Raw genomic sequence first — 20663 nt, 5'->3', positions numbered from 1 at the left:
GTGCTAAATTTTGCAAGTGCAATCAACTAAAATGTCTGTGCAGGTGAAAGTCATACACAAATAAAATATCCCTCTCTTGACTGTGGGACTCCCGCGGCACTGTTGATCGACAAAACTAATTGCAAGATCTCCAAATAAAATAAATTCAAGATGAAAAGTAATAATTACCGCTTGCCAAAAATGAACACCACTAACTGAATGTGCCTCGCCATGATAAAGAAGTGTCCATGCCTCCACACTAAGGCTGGGGCAGGTTTAAGAATAGCACAATGGATTCTGAGAAAGATAACCTATTATGCTTGCCTCTCGGTCTTTAGTCACACTCCTTGTGAAACTTAAGATGGTTGTGACAAAGAACAACCTGTCATCAGATCTGTTAATTACTGCTGTCACTCCTGCTCTTCTCCTTAAACTGCTATCAAGTAACCCAGCTACCAGTAACCCAGTGACGATGTAGTGCGTGCCTGCCTCGGAAGTTCAGACAAGGGCACTGGCAGTATCTGCGGTTCTAAGAAACAATCAATTTGTACAGGAACAAGACTGAATAAAGGACCACAAGTTACAAAGCTTGAGTGGCTTCTGAAGGACTCACCTTTGCTGCAATATCACTACACCCTGCCTATTCTCTGGAGAAGAGCTCACTGTTGAGCCGCAAACAAATTTTATTATAGTTTCTTCGACTAGTGTTACTGTTTCTACTACCTTCAAAACCAAAGACATGGCCCTTAAGTAGTTGTGGTTTTTTTGTGTTTAAAAAAGAGACTTCCCTAGCAGGTAACCAATCTCTGTGATAGCTCTTTCCCTTACAACTCCTGGCATGGTGTTCTTCCCATGGTTATCCCCACGGTTATCCCCACGTCTGGCACTTTTTTGTAGATGGTAGAGAACTGCCAATGGCATGTCCAATTGGGAGACCTGCTCAAGCCAGCCATTTGTGCCACCATCACTATTTTTTGTAAAGTAATGTTTGCCAATTACTTTGATTCTTCATATTGTACCACGCACAGCGTACTGCCTCACACCTCATTATCCAAATTAAGAGAGGTGGGGGGGGGCTTTTAGCAGATGGTTTTAGGCGTTTCTTTCTACCATTAGTGTTGTGAGTGAACATTCAACACTCCATAACAAGGTTAGATCAGGTGTCCAGGCAACCTTCAGACCCTTGCCCCTTTTTGCTTCAGATTTACAGAAGAAACATAAAATACACTACAAAATTCAAACCTTCTTTGTGAAATTGATCAGCCTCCTCCTACATCCAGGAACTGTTGCTTTTTAAGGAAGCAAGCCACTTGCGACTTCCCCTTGAAGATGTCCAACAGCTAGGATCCAAAACTAGCATGCACCTGCCTATATCCTTCACTCTACCACAGGGCGTGTTGTCACAATGACTGCAGATGACAAATCTCTGGGCTACTTGTGCCTAAAGTCTACCAGCAATTTGCCCATTATAAAACAGCGTTCCTGGCATTAGTTTCAGAATGACAGCTGGTTAAATAAAACCCAAAGCTAGCATCTTGGGCTTGTGAACACCACTTCAAAAGTCCTAAATGCAATCCACTGCAGGGATATTTTGTATTTAAGGCAAACCCAAAAGATGTTGTTGAGGTATCGCCTGAGCACTTTCAATGAGATTTAATCAAGCCTTCAGATTGTACTTACTCAATGAACGCAAGCATGGAGATTGAAAGGAATACAAGCTTTTATAAAATAAAGTACCACACCAACGAAACAGAATAAACTGCTGTGACATGTAATATAGAACTCCAGCAGGGAACACAAAGTAGTCACATTTTATGAAAAACAGAACTAAGTCTGAGCGGTGAACTCCGCTCCGCTTGCGGAATTTGCAGAGTTTTCTGCACTCCGCATTACTCGGAGAGGAGTTTTTTTCCTTGCTTGCGTTCGTCAACGTAAAGTTGGCGAGCGCGAGCGAGGAAAATCCACCTCCCAGCTATGTCTTTTTTCTCATTCACAATCGTCAACATCAAGTCGGCGAGCGTGGAAAAATCAACCTCTTGCGGGTGCTCGCGTTGAGTAACTCTCTGTCCGTGTTGAGAAAGCTGCCGCTCGAGTAAAAATCTACTCGAGCAGCAGAGAGGAAGCAGTGCCCGGTTGCGCTGTGCATGGTGCTATTCGCGATGATTGCACAATGCGGACGAGCACCTCGCACTGAAAATCACAGCGAACGGCATTTATCTAACGCAATCCACCGCTTGCGTTTTTCCACATAGCACAGTGGTTTTTTTTTTGCACTCTGCGAACTCCACGCAAGTTTAAGCAGAACCCCACCAAAAGCAAAATATAAAGTATCAAGCCTTGAAATAGAGCTACAAAAATGAAACAAAATGTATGTGGAGTAAGGCCAAAATTTATCAATGGATTGTGTTGCCCTTGCAGCACCCTAAGCACAATGCAAATTTTTTTTTTATAAACAATTTTATTGTTTTTATTTTATTTATTTATTTATTTATTTTTGGCAATTTTTAAAGCGCGCAAATACCCTTGGGTGTCTCGGCGCTGTAGATACAGAACTCTCATGGGGGGTGAGGGGTATGGAGGTTTAGGTAGGGAACAACCAGGTCTTTAGTTTCTTTCTAAAATTCAGAAGAGTCGGAGCACACTTGATGTGTAGAGGGAGCGTATTCCACAAAATGGCTGTTGCCACTGAGAAGCGTTTGTCGCCCCAGTTGGCCCTTCTTGTACGGGGGACCATGAGTAAATGTGCTGAGGATGACCGCAAGGTTCTTGTGTGTTCAAGCGGTCGGAAGGCTCTTCTTAAAAATAGGGGTCCATGATCATGGATAGCCTTGTATGCTATGCATAGAGCTTTAAATTTGATACGGCTCCTCACCGGTAGCCAGTGCAGCTGTCGGATGTAGGGGGAGACCGATGCAAACCTAGGGATGGATAGCAGTGTCCTTGCTGCTGCATTCTGCACTGTTTGCAGTTTATTGAGGACCTTTTGTTGTGCATTGAGAAACAGTGCGTTGCAGTAGTCAGTCTTGGAGAATACCAAAGTGCTGACCAGGGTTTTGCCTGCATGAGGAGGAAGGTATGGGATTAGTTTTTTTATCCTTTTTAGTGTGTGGAAGGAAGAGGAAACCACTGCATTAGCATGTTGCTGAAATGACAGCTTGTTGTCGAAGATAACGCCCAGGTTGCGTACCTTCGTTACAGGTTCTGGGGGTTGTCCCATCTGGTGGGGCCACCATTGTGGGGACCAGGTAGGTTGAAGCCTCCCGAATGTCATCACTTCTGTCTTATCAGAATTGAGTTTAAGACAGTTGGATGACATCCAGGAGCTTATTGCCATCATTCCCATTTGGAAGTTGGCTGCCACCGAGATTCCGTCATTATGTATTGACAGCACCAATTGGGTGTCGTCAGCATAAGTAGTCAGGGAGATTCCGCAGGATTTTATGACCCTCGCCAGGTCCGACACATAGATGTTGAATAGTGTCGGACTTAGCGAGGATCCCTGCGGTACTCCACATGGCAGGGAGAAAGTCTGGGATGTAAAATTGCCCAGCCTTACAGTTTGCGGACGGTTTGCCAGAAATGAAGCCAAGAGGTTTTTGGCTTTGTCTGTGATTCCTATGGCCTCGACACGGTCGATCAAGGTGGCATGGTCGACCGTGTCAAAGGCCGCGGATAGATCGAGGAGTATCAGTACTGCAGCTCCTCCGTTATCCATCGTAGCCCTGATCTCATCTGCAGCTTTTAATAAAGCCGTCTCCGTTCCGTGGCCTTGTCGAAACCCAAATTGGGTGTCATCTAGTAGATTGTTATGATGAATATAGTGTGACAGCTGGGTATTCATAATCTTTTCGAAGATTTTTGCAGGGAATGGGAGGCAGGCAATGGGCCTGTAGCTGGCAGGCAGGAGAGGGTCTAGGCTGGGCTTTTTGAGTAGGGGCTTGATTATTGCTTTTTTCCATACTGAAGGGTAGACACCTGATGCAAACATTGCATTGCATATGATGGTAAGTGGTGGGGCAATGACTTCAGGGATGAGGTTAAAGATACTTGGAGGGCAAGGGTCCAAAGGTGAACCAGATTTGGTTCGAGCGATCAGAGGAAGAGTGTTTTCGCAGGTGGTAGGTTCAAAAGCTGCAAATGTGGGGCCAGTATCGACGATCGATTGAGGGGGAGAGTGCACTACGTCAGGTGTAAACGTATTGAAAATGGCTCTGACCTTGTCCTCAAAGAATTTTGCCAATGAATCAGAGAGGGCTTGGGATCCCTCTGACTGGGGGGCAGGTGGGCTAGACAGGTAAGTTACTACTTGGAATAGTTTTCCTGAGGAGTTTTTAGCCTGATTAATTTGGTTTGTGTAGTACGTGGTTTTCTCTGTTTTAATGATTTTTTTATAATTAGAGAGAGCGCTTTTGTAGGTGATCTTATCAGCCGTATTAAAGTTACGGCGCCACTGCCGTTCGAGGTTTCTGCAGTGCTGGCGCTGGAGTCTGAGTGATTCAGAGAACCAAGGGGCTGAAGGAAGTTTTCTACTCCGATGGGAAGATTTGAAAGGTGCTAATTTATCGCAGGCTTCAATCAGATTGTCCATGTAAGTATCTGATGCTGCTATGGGATCATGCTCATTAAGTAATGGGCTGTCCTGTATCATCTGAGTAAGATGTTCAAGATTTAGGTTTTTCCAGTCTCTGAATTTGGTGGGAACGGGAGGAGGCAAACACGGGGAAATGGGTTTAGTGGGAATAGAGAAGCATATTGCTGAGTGGTCTGTCCAGATTAAAGGGAAGACCTCGGGGATGGAGATTTCAGGGTGGTTGGTGAATAATCCATCCAACGTATGTCCTGCTTTGTGCGTGGGTTTTTTAACAATTTGTGTGAGTCCGGCTGTCTCTAAATCTCCCAGGAGCATTGTGGTGTCTGGGTCATCTAAAACTTCGAGATGAAAGTTTAGATCTCCTAAGATGGTAAACTGCGGTGATCCAATTGATGTTTCGATTATATGATCCAAGCGTGCTAGGAATTTGGCTCTGGGTCCTGGGGGACGGTAGATCAACATGCCTTTGAAAGTGGCTTTACTGGATAAGCCTATTGAGAAGAGAAGGGCCTCGCATTCAGGGTATGTTGTCTCTGCTGTAGTTGTCGTGAGGTGATTTTTGTAAATGATCGCGACTCCTCCACCCTTCCTTATCGGTCTATCTAACTTACACACGCAGTAATTGTTAGGCGTGGCGTCTCTGAAGTCCGGGCCAGAGGCTTCGTCTCCCCAGGTCTCGGTGATGAATAAAATATCTAGATGTTGCGATTCTATGAAATCTGCGATTTCAAATTTGTGTTTCGGCAGTGATCTTACATTTATAAGAGCTGCTGACACTAGTGGCGGGGGTGTAGGATGAGGGGTAGATGGCGTCTCAGTACAGGTAGGACACTTAAGAGGTCCGATCCTGGGATTATTGTAGTGGAATTTTGGTATGAAGTGGGACAACCTACTTGTTTGCTTGATGCTGAGCAGTTGTTCCAAAGTATACGTTATTGGTGAAGAGTTGTTGCTGAGGTGGGAGAGTGATGGATCAGGGGGGGTGGCCCTGTGCCCGGTCTCGGCGCGGACGAGCGCAGACGAGCTTGCCTTATGCGCGCCTTCGGCGCGCAATCGTCGCGCCCGCTGCGCTCGTCCGCTGCGCTTCCTGTATGGACACATGATTTATAGCTGGCAGGGGGATGAGATGTGGGCGTGGCCTGGCCAGGTGGGCGTGGCCTATGTCCTGGGCAATGGCGGCAGGGAAACCAAAACAAACCCTCGCCAGAGGAAGCTTGTAGCTCAGCTGTCAGAGGGCTCGTGAAAGCGCGAAGTGCTCAGTGCAGGTGAGTGCAAGATTTAAAAGACAAAGAAATTCTGTCACTTTCTAATAAAAATGCTCAAATTCGCTCTACTCCCGGCTCAAGCCTCAGGAGGTTCCGTTTTTTAAAGATGCAGCGCTTGTAATCAGCGCTCTCTATATAGCGCGGGAAGGTAGGGGTGGGCGTGGCCTGGCCAGGTGGGCGTGGCCTATGTCCTGGGCAATGGCGGCAGGGAAACCAAAACAAACCCTCGCCAGAGGAAGCTTGTAGCTCAGCTGTCAGAGGGCTCGTGAAAGCGCGAAGTGCTCAGTGCAGGTGAGTGCAAGATTTAAAAGACAAAGAAATTCTGTCACTTTCTAATAAAAATGCTCAAATTCGCTCTACTCCCGGCTCAAGCCTCAGGAACAAAACAAAAACAACCAGCAGCAGTCAAGTACAATATGTTGCAACATTCATCTGAGATTATCCTTTATATGTACTGGGAGACAAGGTTACATTACACAGTCCTGCAAGTCTTATATAGTTTTACATTTACAGGGAGACATGCTTAAGCTATCTGCCCCAGCCATTTGCCCCAGACCTTACGGTATTTAGCTACGCACCCACAGGCCTTAAACAACGGTTTCTCTTGTGCTGAGCACCACTCTACGCCTTTGCACCATCTCGAAATGCCAGGGGAATTCGGGTCTATCCAGCTAGCCACGATGTCTCGCTTGGCTACCATTATGGCCGTGGTAAGGAATTGTCTTGCTTGCCTACCATTATGACCGTGGTAAGGAATTGTTTGTCTGCCCGTGAGCCATCCAGACCATCCGTGATTCCCAGGAGTACATTTAGGGGGTTATGCGGGACCTCCCAGCCCAGGACCTCCGTGAGTTGCTTTTCTATGGAATCCCAGTAGCGCGTGATGATCAGGCAGGCCCATACCATATGGATGAAGTCTGCCGGGTCATGAGTGCATCGTGCACAAGAGGCATTTGGTTTTATGCCTGCCCGGAAGAGGCGTTTGGGCGTTAAGTAGGTAGCATGTAGGTAGTATAGTTGAACCAGTCAGAGCCGGGCGGAGAAGGTGACTGTCCTGGGCGCCATCAAGGCGTCTCTCCAGTCCTCTTCTTCGAGAGGTCCCACCCATTGTTCCCATAAGTTTTGGAGCCGGTCTAGTGTGTTTGGAGTGTTGTTGGTGAGAGAGCAGTAAACACGAGAGAAACGCCCCCTTCCCCAGGTTACCTGTCATAATCTGCGCTTCAGGGGGACTATACACTGGGAGGGATGTGCCTTGAGGTACGTGTGTAGAGGGCGTGGCACAATTGCAAATATTTATAAAACTGCGAGGTGTGCAGGGTATAGCGGGTTTGCAGGTCCTAGAAGGTCTTCCTTAAGGTACGCCCACACATCCCCAAGCTGCGAGATACCAATAAGGTCCCAGGGTCGGAATCCCTCTAGACCACTGACCTCACAAAGCCAGGTGCCCTGCCGTAGTGGAGTGTATTGGGTCAGTTTGTTTGTCCATTAGGTATGGCATAAGGAGGCGCGCCAGGCCAGGCCGACCGTTTGTGTCACCGTTGGCATCGTCTTGGGGACGTTGGCACCATTAAACACAATCCTAAAATCAGATTTACCAAGACACGCAAGGCCACCTTGTGTGGTCCTGCAAGTCTTGGTAAATCTGGAGTAACACAAGGCTGCACAAGACACTGCTTTTCATTACTTTGCTTCAGGAAGGGGTTAAATGGGTGGACAGTAGGTGTGCCATACATCCACCCATTTATTTTGGCATATTCCCAGACTCACCAAGACAAGTAAACCTGGGAATGCTTAAAAATTATTGCTCATTCCTGCCCTCTCCATTTGGCGCAGCACAGTTTTGTGCTGGAAATTCACTTGAAAATAGTGTAAAGCAGCGCCTGTGCTTTGCATTGCTGAACAGCATGGGGGTGTTCCATATGGGTGGTGCATTGGCGTTCAAATGCAACCACCCATGGGTCTTGATGCAAAATTAGATCTACTAAAAAAAAAGTCGACAGGGTTTTGCATAAAAAATAACACCCTTTTGAAATAGGTGCCTTCAAGAACTGCATTTATTTCTCCTGTCTTTCCCGAGTTTGCATGGGTGCTGCACTGTACAGTACACATACAAAGTAAGAAAATGTTTACATTTAGTCTGAGCATAGTATTTTGTACTGGAACATAACGTGTATTTGTAAAGAGCACGTTCACCCAAGTGTATCTTGGCACGGAGTTACAGATATTTATTGTTACCCAACTCAATGGTACTCATTTTATTGCATTATAGTGCAAAGGTGTGTGAATTGTATAGTGCACATTGCCATTGGTAGAACATCCCATCTGGGACACCTTAATAAAGAGGAAATAAAGCATAAACGTGCCGGCCTTCTCCCCCCCCCAGCCCCCCCCCCAACATACACATTAAGCAGTTCGAATGAGGGGCTATTCCCACTCCTGGGCCGTGCTTCACTTGCCTCAATCTTAACAGCACGTTTAGTCAAGTTCTAGCAATTAATCATGTGTGTAGCAGTACTACGCTTCCTGCCAGAAGATGTTCAAAAGGCTCTTTATGAATGTGGAATGCCGGGAGGCGCAGCTGCGATTTGCAAATGATACTTGCTGTGCCTTTCTGTATCCCCAGGCGGCGCTTCCCTTCACGGAGTGTTTCCCATAAACACGCCCGCTTAGAGGAATCCGAAAGTTAGACTCGCATGAAAGCGTCTAGACATACGTTTGCGAATGACTGCAGATGACAGACCCCCAGCGCCTCACCCCTAGAGGAATACGAGCTCTCGCAAAGGATAACAAGCTCTGTAGTACCAGTTTCAGGGTGACTGCTGAATCACAATAGTAAAATACATTTTGTAACGCACAGCAGCCTCGTTAAAAAACACTAACGAATGCCAACATTTAGGAAAACAAAACTACGAAGAGAATTAGCTGCTGCGTGCAAAACTTTAAAACACGTTGATTAGAAGCACCAGATTAGCTATCAAAGGCAATATGAAAAGCTTGCTGGTTTTAGCTTCAGGAAGACCAATGTTCTTGTTTAATTTAATCAACCCCATGTGATTGCTTGAAGAGATAGCAGCAAACACTAATTACTTAAAACACTAAACAAAATAAACACGAAGGTACCACCTCGCAAAAATCTAGCACAATCACCAAGGAAAAGGAAGACTATGAAACAGCTCTGAGTCTAGAAAAACACCAAGCTACCGCCCGATGAAACGCTGCACCATAGCAAGCAAACAGAAAATGACCACCTCTTCGACTACGAAGAAATCACAGCAAAAACGGCACTCTACACAAAAGCACACCGAAAGAAAGTATACCAAAACATCCAGAAATGGAACTCTTCAGTCAGAAAAGCACGCATTGGGAAATGCAATAGGTTTCTACTATGTGATTATCATATATTTTGTTGTTGTTGAGTTTTAGCTTGGTGAGCAGTTGTGCAATATACGTTACTGAAACTCCATAAAAGTGTTCTGACTTTGTTTATTCAGAAAGCCAATATAGTGTGCAGTAACTGGTGGTAATATAATGCAGGGAGATTAGTTAAAGGGTGGAGGACAGAAAAAAAAACATGCAGCGGCCAAGTACGTTCGAAACGGCAGCCATGGGGAGATTGGGTAAAGGGTGGAGGACAAACAAAACAAGCAGAGCACAAGCGCTGTGCAGGAGAAATCTAAAAAGCATGTAAATCTTTGTTTGAATGTTGAGAGCATTTTTTGTTGCAACCTTTCAACCATTGCAGGAACAGTATAGGATAATTCATCCGTTTTGATACAGGTCCTCCTGACTGTAGGTGTTAAAAGAGGTTTACAACACAACATTTTATTAATTATCTAGACAGAGAGAGAGAGACATGGAGTGCAATGAAGAACAGAGTGCAAGCTTGATGAGTGGTTGACTGCTTTGGATCTTTAGCACTATTGCACTATTTAATTTACTGACCTTGGAAGGGCACATTCCAAACCCTCTAAGCTATTTCAGTGATACGGATATGACACTAAGACACAAATGAATTATCATTTGGTTTTTTTAAACCCCGCTTTAACGATATTTCCAGTCCAGATTTGATCTGCTAGGTAAAACACTAGTTCAAGAGACACGAAATTCAAAATACAATTAGTGGCTTAGTCATTTGACACCTGTGTATTTGGAAGTGTTTTTATCTAACTGTGCCTCCGTTAATTGGTTTGTAACTCTACCTCAATTATTGTTTTCTGTTTAAATAATGGCTGCCAGACGGCTGAGCCTGTGAAAGGCTTCTGGGCTTGGGATCAGCTTTGGGCGAATATCCCTGTTTAGCCTGCCTCTGGTACTCCATTTCGGAGGAGATTACCGCTGTCTACTGTGACTACCTCGTATTTAAATGTGGGAAGCTGCAAATGCCTCTACAGCCTTAACAGCCTCAACAGAGTCCGTTGAGGCACTCCAGTGACCGGACTCATCATGCCCTTACCGACCCTGTACTAACCAAGCAAAGTGAGCCCCCCATTGAGACTCCTGTGGGCAGTAGGTGATTCACCGGTAGGGCCACCTCAGGGACGCTCATGCAGCGAGCATCGCTCTTACCCCTACGCGGCCAAGCATACACGGATCCAACGGAAGGATTCCACCATGCTATGCACCGCGGTGGGTGTGGGGATCCTACTGTCCATCTTGTGTAGACCGACTGCCCTCACCACGTCACCTCTCCTCGCTGCACCGCTGGTGGAGGCGTCTCGCTCCTGACGCTGGACCTGCATGGCATGGGGTCTGGCCTGTGGAGTCGTGCAGGTGCCATTTTTCCCCTCAGAACATCCCTGGGCCCTGTTGTGAGAGGCTGCCTACGTCCCGGCCGCTGGTGCCAGCCGTTAGGTACTGTGATTAGAGTGTCCACTGGGTATTTTATATTTATTTATTTATTTATTTTATTTATACGAAATTTATAACACGCTCAGTTACCCATGAGCATCCCGGCGCGATGGACGGCCGGTCCCTGCGATATTGGGGCATTGGAGGAAATTATTTGGGAAACTGGAATTCTGGTCTTTCTGAGACCTTGAAATAAATGGTCAACAACGGAAAAAGTTATCTGGGCTATCTTGGAGAAATTACCGTAAGGCTCTAGTATAGTAAAGTAAGTATACTTGTAAAGCGCACTGTTACTCCATCTCGGAGTGTCCTAGCGCTGTATACTGCTGGGGAACCCATCCTGGCTTTCCCTGTGAGATGGTCCCTCCTGGGCACCTCCAAGGTGAAGCCAGGCATCCCCGGCGCTGATGGGGCCGTTGTGGAGATTAAGCAAGCTATTGCCCAGAGTAGCAGAGTGGGACCCATGGTTAGCGTAGGCACCTCGGCGAGAATTATCGAGTCCGCAGACATTGACCCAAGACCCTGCCGCGTCGGGAATTGAACCCTGGTCCCGGGCCGATCTCTGCTTCAGGTCTGCCGCTTCTAACCAGTGAGCCACACTTCCCCATATAAGCCCAACCATCAGCAAAGCACTGCTGGACTCACGGCATATGAAAGCAAAATACCTCTAAAAATACTGCCCACTGGTTACGGCCACAAGGTACTAGGACAGCCGGTCCCCGCTACATTTGGGTTTTGGAGGAAATACTTTGGTAATTTGACATCCCAGTCTTTTCTTGACTTTGAAATAAACGTTTGACAATGGAAGGAGTTGTCTGGGGTAACTCAGTAAAATTACCGAACTCTAGTATGAGCTCTAGTATGAGCCCAACCATCTTCAGAGCACTGCTGGATTATCTCATGGCATATAAAAGCAAAATACCTTTGAAGTACTGGCCACTGGTTCCAGCCACAAGGTACTGGGAAGATAAGGTCTGAGTGGTCGAGACTGCATTTGGAGAAAATGTTGTTAAAGTGGCATTCCAGCCTCGCCTAGACCTTTAAATCAATGTACCGAATGGAAAAAGACTTCTGGGCCAACTCGGAGGAAGTCACCATAAAGGATATATTACGAGATTAGTCTTCTGTAAAGCACTGCTGAATCTTTCTATCGCATAAAAAAAGAAAAATACCTCTTGAAGTATTGCCCACTGATTCCAGCCACAAGGTACTGTGTCCGCAGGGTCTGTGCGGTCAAAACTGTCAATCCATGTGACATCCGGGCATCTGGTGGAACATTTTACTATAGTGATGTTCTGGTCTCTCCGGGGAGGAAGCTACCATAAGGCTCTAGTCTGTAAAGCATTGCCTGGTTTTCTTTCTTCTTCTATCCTACAACATCGGGCATTTGGTGGAATACTTTAATAAAGTGGCTTTTTCGGTCTCTCCAAGACCTTTAAATCAATGTTTAGACAACAGAAAAAGACCACTGGGCTAACTGGGAAGAAATTACCGTAAAAGCACTAGTATGATCCTGGTCATCTGTAAATCACTACTTGATTCTCTTATCACCTACAATAGCAAATTTGATCTCTGTCCCACCCAGAATACATGTCCATAATAACAAAGATGTACTCTACACCAGATTTAGAACTCAGTGGCCCTACTATCAAAAGCAACTTCAACCCGCCAAGTGGAAAGGGAACTTCCTTCAACACCTTCACTTAACTAAATCTACTAACGTCTCTTATGGATCTAAACTAACTATATCCCCATCTCAGAACTTTAGTTCAGAATTGTCCATAACGATTTAAAAAAATTGGAAGATCCTAGTCCAAGCATTTAAACAAAACCTATCCACTCCCACCACCACCTCCCCACCCTCTCCCAGAGAACTCACCCAGGCACCCCCGCCTCTACTAGATGAACCTTCTACTCCCAATACCCCTCCCACTGTCTCCACCTCCATCCTCTCCACAGCCTCTTCCACATGCAGATGCCTGGAACTTTCGGTCTTGTTACCAGAATTACTTTCCTCCTCTCCAAGGCACACGGCCACTGCCCAGCTTGATTTAACTATTGCATCCAAATCCTCTCATCCCATGAACCTCAGAAGGCAGGATTCAACCCTAGCCGCCACCCCAGACTCCGATGAGCTCCATCATACTCCACTCCCCACCACCAACCCAATCACCACTCAACTGATCCTTAAAACAGCTAATCTAGAACACAAAATCAACACTATTCTGCAACTACAGTGAACACCGATCCTGCCACAAACACACACTCTGACCCACCATCCCTCATCCCTAGGCAAACTGCCCCCTACATTCATCACCACCTCAAACCGCGACACACCTCGACTCGATTGTTGCAGCGGGAAGCCGAAATGCTGAGCAACACTCATGACAATGCTCCTATTCCACCCTGCCACCACAAGATCCCGGTCATCCTTGGCACGACGAGGACCCAGAGCATCAATCGCCTCCCCAGACCTCCTGCCCAACTAACTACCATTCCACCCAGTCAGCCTGGTCAAAGATCACTATCCATGCTTTGCGGCATGTTACTAAACTGCCGATCAGCAGGCAAGCATGCAACTGATATAGCTGAAGCTATCCTAAGGCACAAAATGTACATCTACTTTCTAACTAAAACCTGGCTGAACAACAAGACACTGACCAGAACAACCTTAACAATTACAGACCTATAATTTAAACTCCCTCTCCTGGCTAAAATCATTGAACACTGTGTGCTGGCACAACTCAACAACCACATTGAAAAATACAACCTGAATGATACCTTTTAATCTGGGTTCAGAAATGGCTGGAGCACAAAGAGTGCAATACTGAACATCACAGATGACCTACACAGATCCCTGGACAAAGGCCAGGACTGCCTCCTGGTCTTCCTGGACCTCTTGGCTACCTTTGATACTGTCAACCATGACATCCTTCTATACACCCTCTCACAATGTGGAGGTATCAATGGAACTGTCCTTGGGTGGGTTGCTTTCTTCCCGAACGAACGCTTACAGTTAATCAAATTAAACAACTCCACCTCAAAAGCAACACTTGTCTCTCAAGGAGTTCTCCAAGTGTCAATCCTGGCTTCTGCCCTATTCAACCTCTATATGGAACCCCTTGCAAATATCCTCACACAAGCCATAATTGGGAAACATCCTTTACAACGCAACTGTTACAACGCACTACCATTACGACGCAACCATTACAATGCAAGTCATTACAACGACTTGCGCTGGGGGGCACTCTAGGATAGGGAATAGTTTTAATTTACTATCCAACACCTTCCCTACTTTCCACGGGGACTGGAGTTGGAATAGTAAATTAAACTATTCACTATCCAGCGCCCCCCAACGCAAGTCGTTGTAATGACTTGTGTTGTAAAACTTGCGTCGTAAATGCATGCGTTGTAATAGCATGCGTTGTAACGTCATACATAATTCCCTATCATCTCTATACGGATGACACCCAAATCTACAATAAAATCTCGCCAGTTAAAGATATCCAGCACCTATATAGCACTCTCTCCATGGTTCAATCCTGGATGACCAACAACCATCTTAAGCTTAACCCCAGCAAAACTGAACTCCTCTTCATCCAACCAAAAGAAAATTCCTTTCCTGTTGATATTTGGCTAGACAATCTGCATTAAACTTCAAACTATCCGTCTTCAACTCTGAAAAATCTCTGGGGATTAAACTTGACAAAAACCGGACCGTGAAAGAGGATATTAATGCTTCAAGTGCCCGCTACACGTTGAAACACCTTAATAAAATAAAGCCTTTCATTCCCAACAAAGACCTAAAGATTGTGATACATCCCTTAGTCCTTTCCAAACTGGACTACAGTATGCAACGCTCATGGGTGCCTCAAAAACACATGTAGCTCCATTGAAAGTTACACTCCATGCAGCGGCCAGACTACTGCTATGGGAGCGTCGCTTCAACCACATCACTCCCACTCTTAGGAATCTCAACTGTCTACCAATCGAGGCAAGATGAATATTCAAAACTGCTTGTATAACCCACAAAGCTCTCTACACGGAAAATCCAGTTCAAACAAACTATTAAAAGAGACCTCTTCGAAGCTCCAACAGTCTACTCCTAATTCTGCCCAAATTCAAGATAGTAAAATTGCACACCTGCTACTTCTCCAGGAACGCTACCAGAATCTGGAACTCGTTACCTCAGGATTTACGTGACAATTACTCATTCCCTCATTTCAAGAAGAAACTTAAACAACTTCTCAATAAATACCTAAACCCTCCCCCCTAAACAGACCGACTGACCTGATGCTCCTACCCCACTCCCTTCATCTTTATTTGAGTACCACTACCTTGGGGACAAACTGTGACCCTACTCTCCCCACTTTTGCAACTCCCTACCATAACTACCACAGAACTCTTGTGTTAGCATACCCTACTGTCTATTATATACTTCTTTTTATAAGGTTACTATGTATTTCTATTTACTCTTTCTATGTAACTGGTGTAATTGCTGCTATATCGTTCACATATCCTACTGTCTATTGTATACTTCTTTTTACACTGTTACTATGTACTGTTATTTGCTTTTTATGTAGCTCTTGTAGCTGCTGCTATATCGCTCACATAGCCAGCTGTCTATTGTATACCTCTTTTTATGTAACTTGTGTAATTGCTGCTGTGCTAACTCTGTAAAGCACTCTGATGCCTTCAGGTCAAGATTGTGCAATATAAAACTCGATAAAGAAATTATTTCAGTGTCAATTTTATGAGGTATGTATATTCATATCCCTTTCAGCAAGTTTCAGGAACTTTTGATGTTCTGTTACTTCCTGCATAATTGGATGTTCTTGGTGTATGGTTTACTTTCGGACACTGTTTTCCTCATCTCCAGAGAGAATTCAAGATCAAATGTCCCTGTTAACGTGTTAAGTGGAAAAGCAATAAAACAGTTACCATCGAAGCCTGGCAGGTTTGAGCAGGGTAGACGAGGTGGACAGAAGGGCCCTCCCCCTTCCGAAATAATTAGTTTTCTTTCCTTCTTAATATATTTTTTTTATGGCAGCATCTTCATCAGGGAGACGTTTAAACAACAGTCCGGGATGCAATCACTGGTGGAAGTCCAGGAAAGCCGAGCATCATAACGCGTGAGGGGGGAAGCAAGTGGGGTTTGGATCTCTGCCTTGAGCCACCTCTGTTTAAAACAAGGACTATTGGAGGTGGCTACGTGGAAGGAAAGAGAGTAGGAGCAAGCCGTGACAGAAGTGAAGTGGTGGGAGGAATGGGCAAGATATGAACTGGATTGTGACACTGGAACGAAAACAAGAGTACCAAAAATAGAACCGAAGGGGCAGGACCGAGGATGTAGCGTAAAGGCCAGAACTGCGGACCTCGGAGCTCGGGAGCCGGGCTCAAGTCTCGAGGTCGGCTCCATATCCTGTACATGCATGCTTGAAATGCATGCTAACACAAAAAGATGAAATCAAAGACATTGGACAAACAAAAAAACATGCAGACTACAAGTGCACTTCAAATGGGTGCAGGCAGGGAGATTAGGTAAATGTAAACATAAAACGTGGTGCAGACAAAACTGAATCTCCCCACCAACGCGGATGAAAATGAGTACTTGGGGCACGGGGGACTGATAAGAGTCAAACACAAAGCACAAAAGGAAACAGCATGATATAACCAATAGAAACAGAGGGAAAATACGTAGCAAACACACAAACTAATGAAAAGTAAGGGCGGGATGTAAGCCCCTTTTAAGATTTATATTAAATACAGTACATAGATTTCTCAAGGACAGCACAAGCAGGCGAAGACCACGAATGCATCTATCTCATCATTATATAAAACAGCACCACGAAATGCACAATAAAAGAAACAATGAGTGAAAAGCTCTCGCCACCACACCAGAATAGAACAAACAAAAACACTACAATATGCCATAACCACACACAGCAAACTTTCATGCCATGAAACACAACAACATTTGTAGGGAAATCACATTAAAAAAATACAAAGAAATACATTACTCAAAGTAAAAAAAAAAAAAAGGAAAAAGAAACTTACCACATACATTACATTTAGCACCACAGGATAAATAAATAGTAAATTATCACACCACGAAATGCAGCACCACACAAAGGCAATAAACAAATGTTACTACAGTATCGTGAAGTATAGCATAAATTCCACAGAGCAGAACAGCAAAACACACAATCCCACCAGCGCTAAAAAGTAAGAAGGTAATGCTGTATGAAATATAACACCACGTAATGGATTAATACATCCATTTGCCACACCATTAAAGATGGTACTATAGCAAGCGAAAAACCAGAAAACTGCCACATCAGGAATAACACCATTATATGACAGAGACCAAGACAGTAAAAACACAGCACCACGCAATAGGAGCACCATGAAAGACAGACTACACATAGGTAAAAAACAAAGTACACATCGTGGAACCAAGTTTCACACTACCACAACTACAACATAAACTATTTTAACAGCGTCCCATGTGTTGTTTAGTCAGCAATAAAAGTATTGACGGTCACTCGCTCATAGCAAGGTAAGACAGCTACCTATGACAGAAAAGGTGAGAAGACCAAGAAAAAGCACAGCAATTACCACATCATTAACTTGAGTACCACGCAACGGGAAAACAAAATACCTCATCATGAATAGCAGCAACACGCCAAGGCACAACCACAGGAAACTATCATAATAAAATACAGCCCCAGTAAATATCGGTATGTTTTTGATGTACAACGAGGCAGTTGAAATGTTTTACATGTTTTAGCCCATAATGAATACCAATGGGTCAATAGAGATAGAAAAATAGCCAAGTGAATAGGGTTTTAATTTGCTAGCTCTCTGAATGACTTGGTCACTTCTCCAAAATAGATTACCGGAGATGAGCTTTTCCTGTGTTCAAGAATTTTAATAACAATTTAGAAGTGTAATTAATCATCGATTGAAGCAGAGTTTTCCGGGTAGATCTTAGGTTAATGGACCCCCAAGTAGCATTCCTTTCCAGACTGTGGGCTGGTTAAAAAGGGCCTTACTTAATGCGCCTCTGACTGAATGTGAGGTCAAAAGAGCGGGAGTAAGGAAGGAAGCTGCTGCTGGTTAGAAAATAAAAATGTAAATGCATGTAACTGAGTAATCAACAGATCTTAAGGCTGCCTGAATCAAGATAACACTTTGATTGAAAGAATCATTGGAGGCTTTACGGTGACAACCATTTTTCTTTAATCTTTTTTTAAAGGTACTGTGAGCTGGTAACAGACGAGTTGTGCAGTGAAGCCTTCTAAAAAAAACTTGTAAAAAAGGTTTGAAAAAGAAACAAATATAAGTGTGCAGCATTACAAATATATATTTCGGAAGCGCTTAGAATGCACGTTTTGCAGCAGTCTATCTATCCTATATTGTGCTGGCAAATATATAATTGTACCCCCTTTTTATAAGATTTACATGGAGGATTTGGTTACAACTTCCCTCCAAAGCCGAGCACCCCATGCCCAGCTCCACCACGTTTAAACTTCACTAGCAGCCACGGGTAGTAGGCACCAGTCGTGCAAACAATGGACCAGGAAAAGAGAAGCAGCCACAGAGAGCATGGCCACGCGTGGCCCAGTAGGCGGCAGAGTGTGTATGAGTTGCATGATCAGCCCAGGAGCTGAGCAGAGCAAGGCTTGATCCAGAACTGGCATCCACTTACCAGCCCCACATACACGTGTGTGTGTGCACATGTTCCCTGGAAGCCGTGCCTGGAGGGAAGGACTCCATCACACACGGTTAATGGGCACAATGATGTCCATTCTTGGGATTGCACTTTAACCCTGACATACTAATTGTCATCCTTGACATATTTTGGGCATTCTTGGTCTTGCTGCGCATACTGGAACCCATCTTTAACATCCTGTAGGCATGCCTTGCCTAACTTTGGCAATACCTGGCATAATAATGGTCATGAGTGATGTGTTGTGAGCATCCTAGCCATTATGATGTTACAGCCTTGGCACAGCGGTGCCTCTGGAATAATTTGAGGCATTATTATTATGGCAAGCATCCCTGGCATGTGATCGCAAACCCTGTACAGCGAAGCATGTTCATGTAAAGCATACGTGAGCACTTAACGAAAATGACAAGCTGATGTTAGGGCTTTGTATACTTACTGACAATTAAAACTGGTATTTTGAAGAAAATTGTGTCTCTTTCAGAATAAAGACTTTGGAAATTGAGTTTGTTTGCCCAAACAGGAAGAGGTTTGAGAGAAAAATGTGTTTATTTTCAGAAAAGGATATGTTAATGAAGACAAAATGCTTGCCTTTCAAAAACATATTTAAAGCTGATAGCTGAATGGTAATTCTAGCTGAGTTTGAGAGATGTGTTACTCTAAGTGTGTGTCCTTTGTGCAAAGGGCCTATGCTACGTCTGCTCTTATTTCATTAGTCTTACAGTGGCATTTTATTCTGATAACGATTTTCCTGCCATTTCTTTTGATAAACTCGCCTGAAATGTTGGGTGGAAACCTGCGGCATAGCATTAGCCCCAGCAGCCTCGAGGGTGGAGGGGCCCCAGCTCCAGGGGGCCTAATCCGGCACTGTGCATGGGGGGTCGAGCCCCTGGCCTGTGATCTCCTGACAGAGTCTTCCGTGTGAGGACCCCCCTCACTCCCCCTTAAGTTTTTCTTACGCCACAGGTGGTGACTGGTGTAATGTTAACAGATCTGTCATTATACTGTGAAAAGAAATTCTAGCAGCTCTAGACAGTTTTCCCAGAACAGAAGTAGCTCTCGGGTTAGGAAGTACCCCCTGGCCATTGACTGCATGTCCCATGCGTTAACCTCCTCTCTCCTGTCTCCTCTTACCTGTGTCAGGGCGGGCTCGCTACCTCCCTGGAAGCGGCTGCAGGTCTCACCTGTAGTTGGACTCGACACATTTACCAGGGACGAAGGGGGCGCCGCCCCGCGCCGGTAACAACCAGAAGGGGTCAGGGGCTGGGCTGTCTCCCACGGTGGCGGGTGGGAGGGGGAGTGGAGGTGACACATGCCTTGCACGTGTCAGTGCCGGGGAGGGCCGCGCCCGTGACAAGCAGCGATTGTAGCTTCCTTCTTACCTGTGCGTGCCTCGGCCGCTGCCGCGTAGGGAGCCCGAAGGTGGAGCAGTGTCACCAGGGCGCAGAGCGCTCCCATCCAAGCCATGTGCGGCGGGAGAGGCTCGCGCACCTTGCCTGTGTGCCCCGGGCGCTTCACCGCCACCAGTCACATGGCGGCTGAGGGGGGGCGCGCGGACAGGCGCCCCGGGTCTCGCTGCTGTAGGCTGGAGAGAAGTGCAGATCTGCACACATTGCTCCAGCGGGCAGCCGCCGCTCTTTCGCTTTCACTTTCGGGGTCTTGTTGTCGAGTGTCACTTGAGGATATTTGACTTTGAATGGGGGGGGGGGGAGGAGGCATATTGTTTTCGCGGTCGTTATGGCTAGGTAGAAAACTATTTAATGTATATATATTTTTTGATCTTATAGATTCTTTTTCTTAAAACGGAAACCGTACCAACATTTTTTCAAAAATTGCGTGCTTAGTGACTGCTATTGTGTTTGCCCTCCACTTCCCCACCGCAGCACATAAGGAGGCAGTGTGCGGTGCTGGATTTCTCCGCCGTGAAGGTGGACGAGCCACAAATGGGTGAGCTTTTGTGCTGTCTGCCCATGGGCCACCATCACACGCGGCAGGAATGAAATAATCAATAATCAAAAATATCAGAAGGAGAGAGAAAGAGATACCAAGGGGCTTATTTACAAGCCCCTTGCGCAGCCAGCACGTCACTTTTTTTCCCATATTAAAAGTGACGCACCGGCGGCGCAAGGGGCTTGTAAATAAGCCTCCAAATTGTGTGATCCTCTGCGATTGTTTTATTAAATCGCGCCTGCATCTTCTTCATTCGAGGACCATCCAGTGCATACGTTCAGGGTGTGTGTTGTACAAAAAC

At 45.5% G+C, this 20663-nt stretch overlaps 1 protein-coding gene across 10 annotated transcripts in view; it reads right to left on the bottom strand.

Moving 5' to 3' along the window:
• IL15RA (interleukin 15 receptor subunit alpha) overlaps positions 1–20059 on the bottom strand; it is a 539514-nt gene extending 519455 nt beyond the window's left edge. For 7 of the 10 annotated variants that reach the window (XR_013607280.1, XR_013607277.1, XR_013607274.1 and 4 more), the window contains exon 1: positions 19597–19751. Coding sequence is in view for 7 of the 10 variants with exons in the window: in XM_078677248.1 (XP_078533374.1) it covers positions 19597–19726 (130 nt within the window). In the remaining 3 variants the exon portion in view is untranslated. Of the gene's footprint in view, positions 1–19596; positions 19752–19794 lie in introns of those variants that run through there. The other 3 variants (XM_078677237.1, XM_078677244.1, XM_078677266.1) reach the window with 3 other exon arrangements.
• Positions 20060–20663: the final 604 nt, after the last annotated feature.

This window comes from Lissotriton helveticus, chromosome 1_1, assembly GCF_964261635.1.
Source record: "Lissotriton helveticus chromosome 1_1, aLisHel1.1, whole genome shotgun sequence".
Taxonomy (NCBI): Eukaryota; Metazoa; Chordata; class Amphibia; order Caudata; family Salamandridae; genus Lissotriton; species Lissotriton helveticus.
This window is presented reverse-complemented; position numbering and strand designations above follow the sequence as displayed.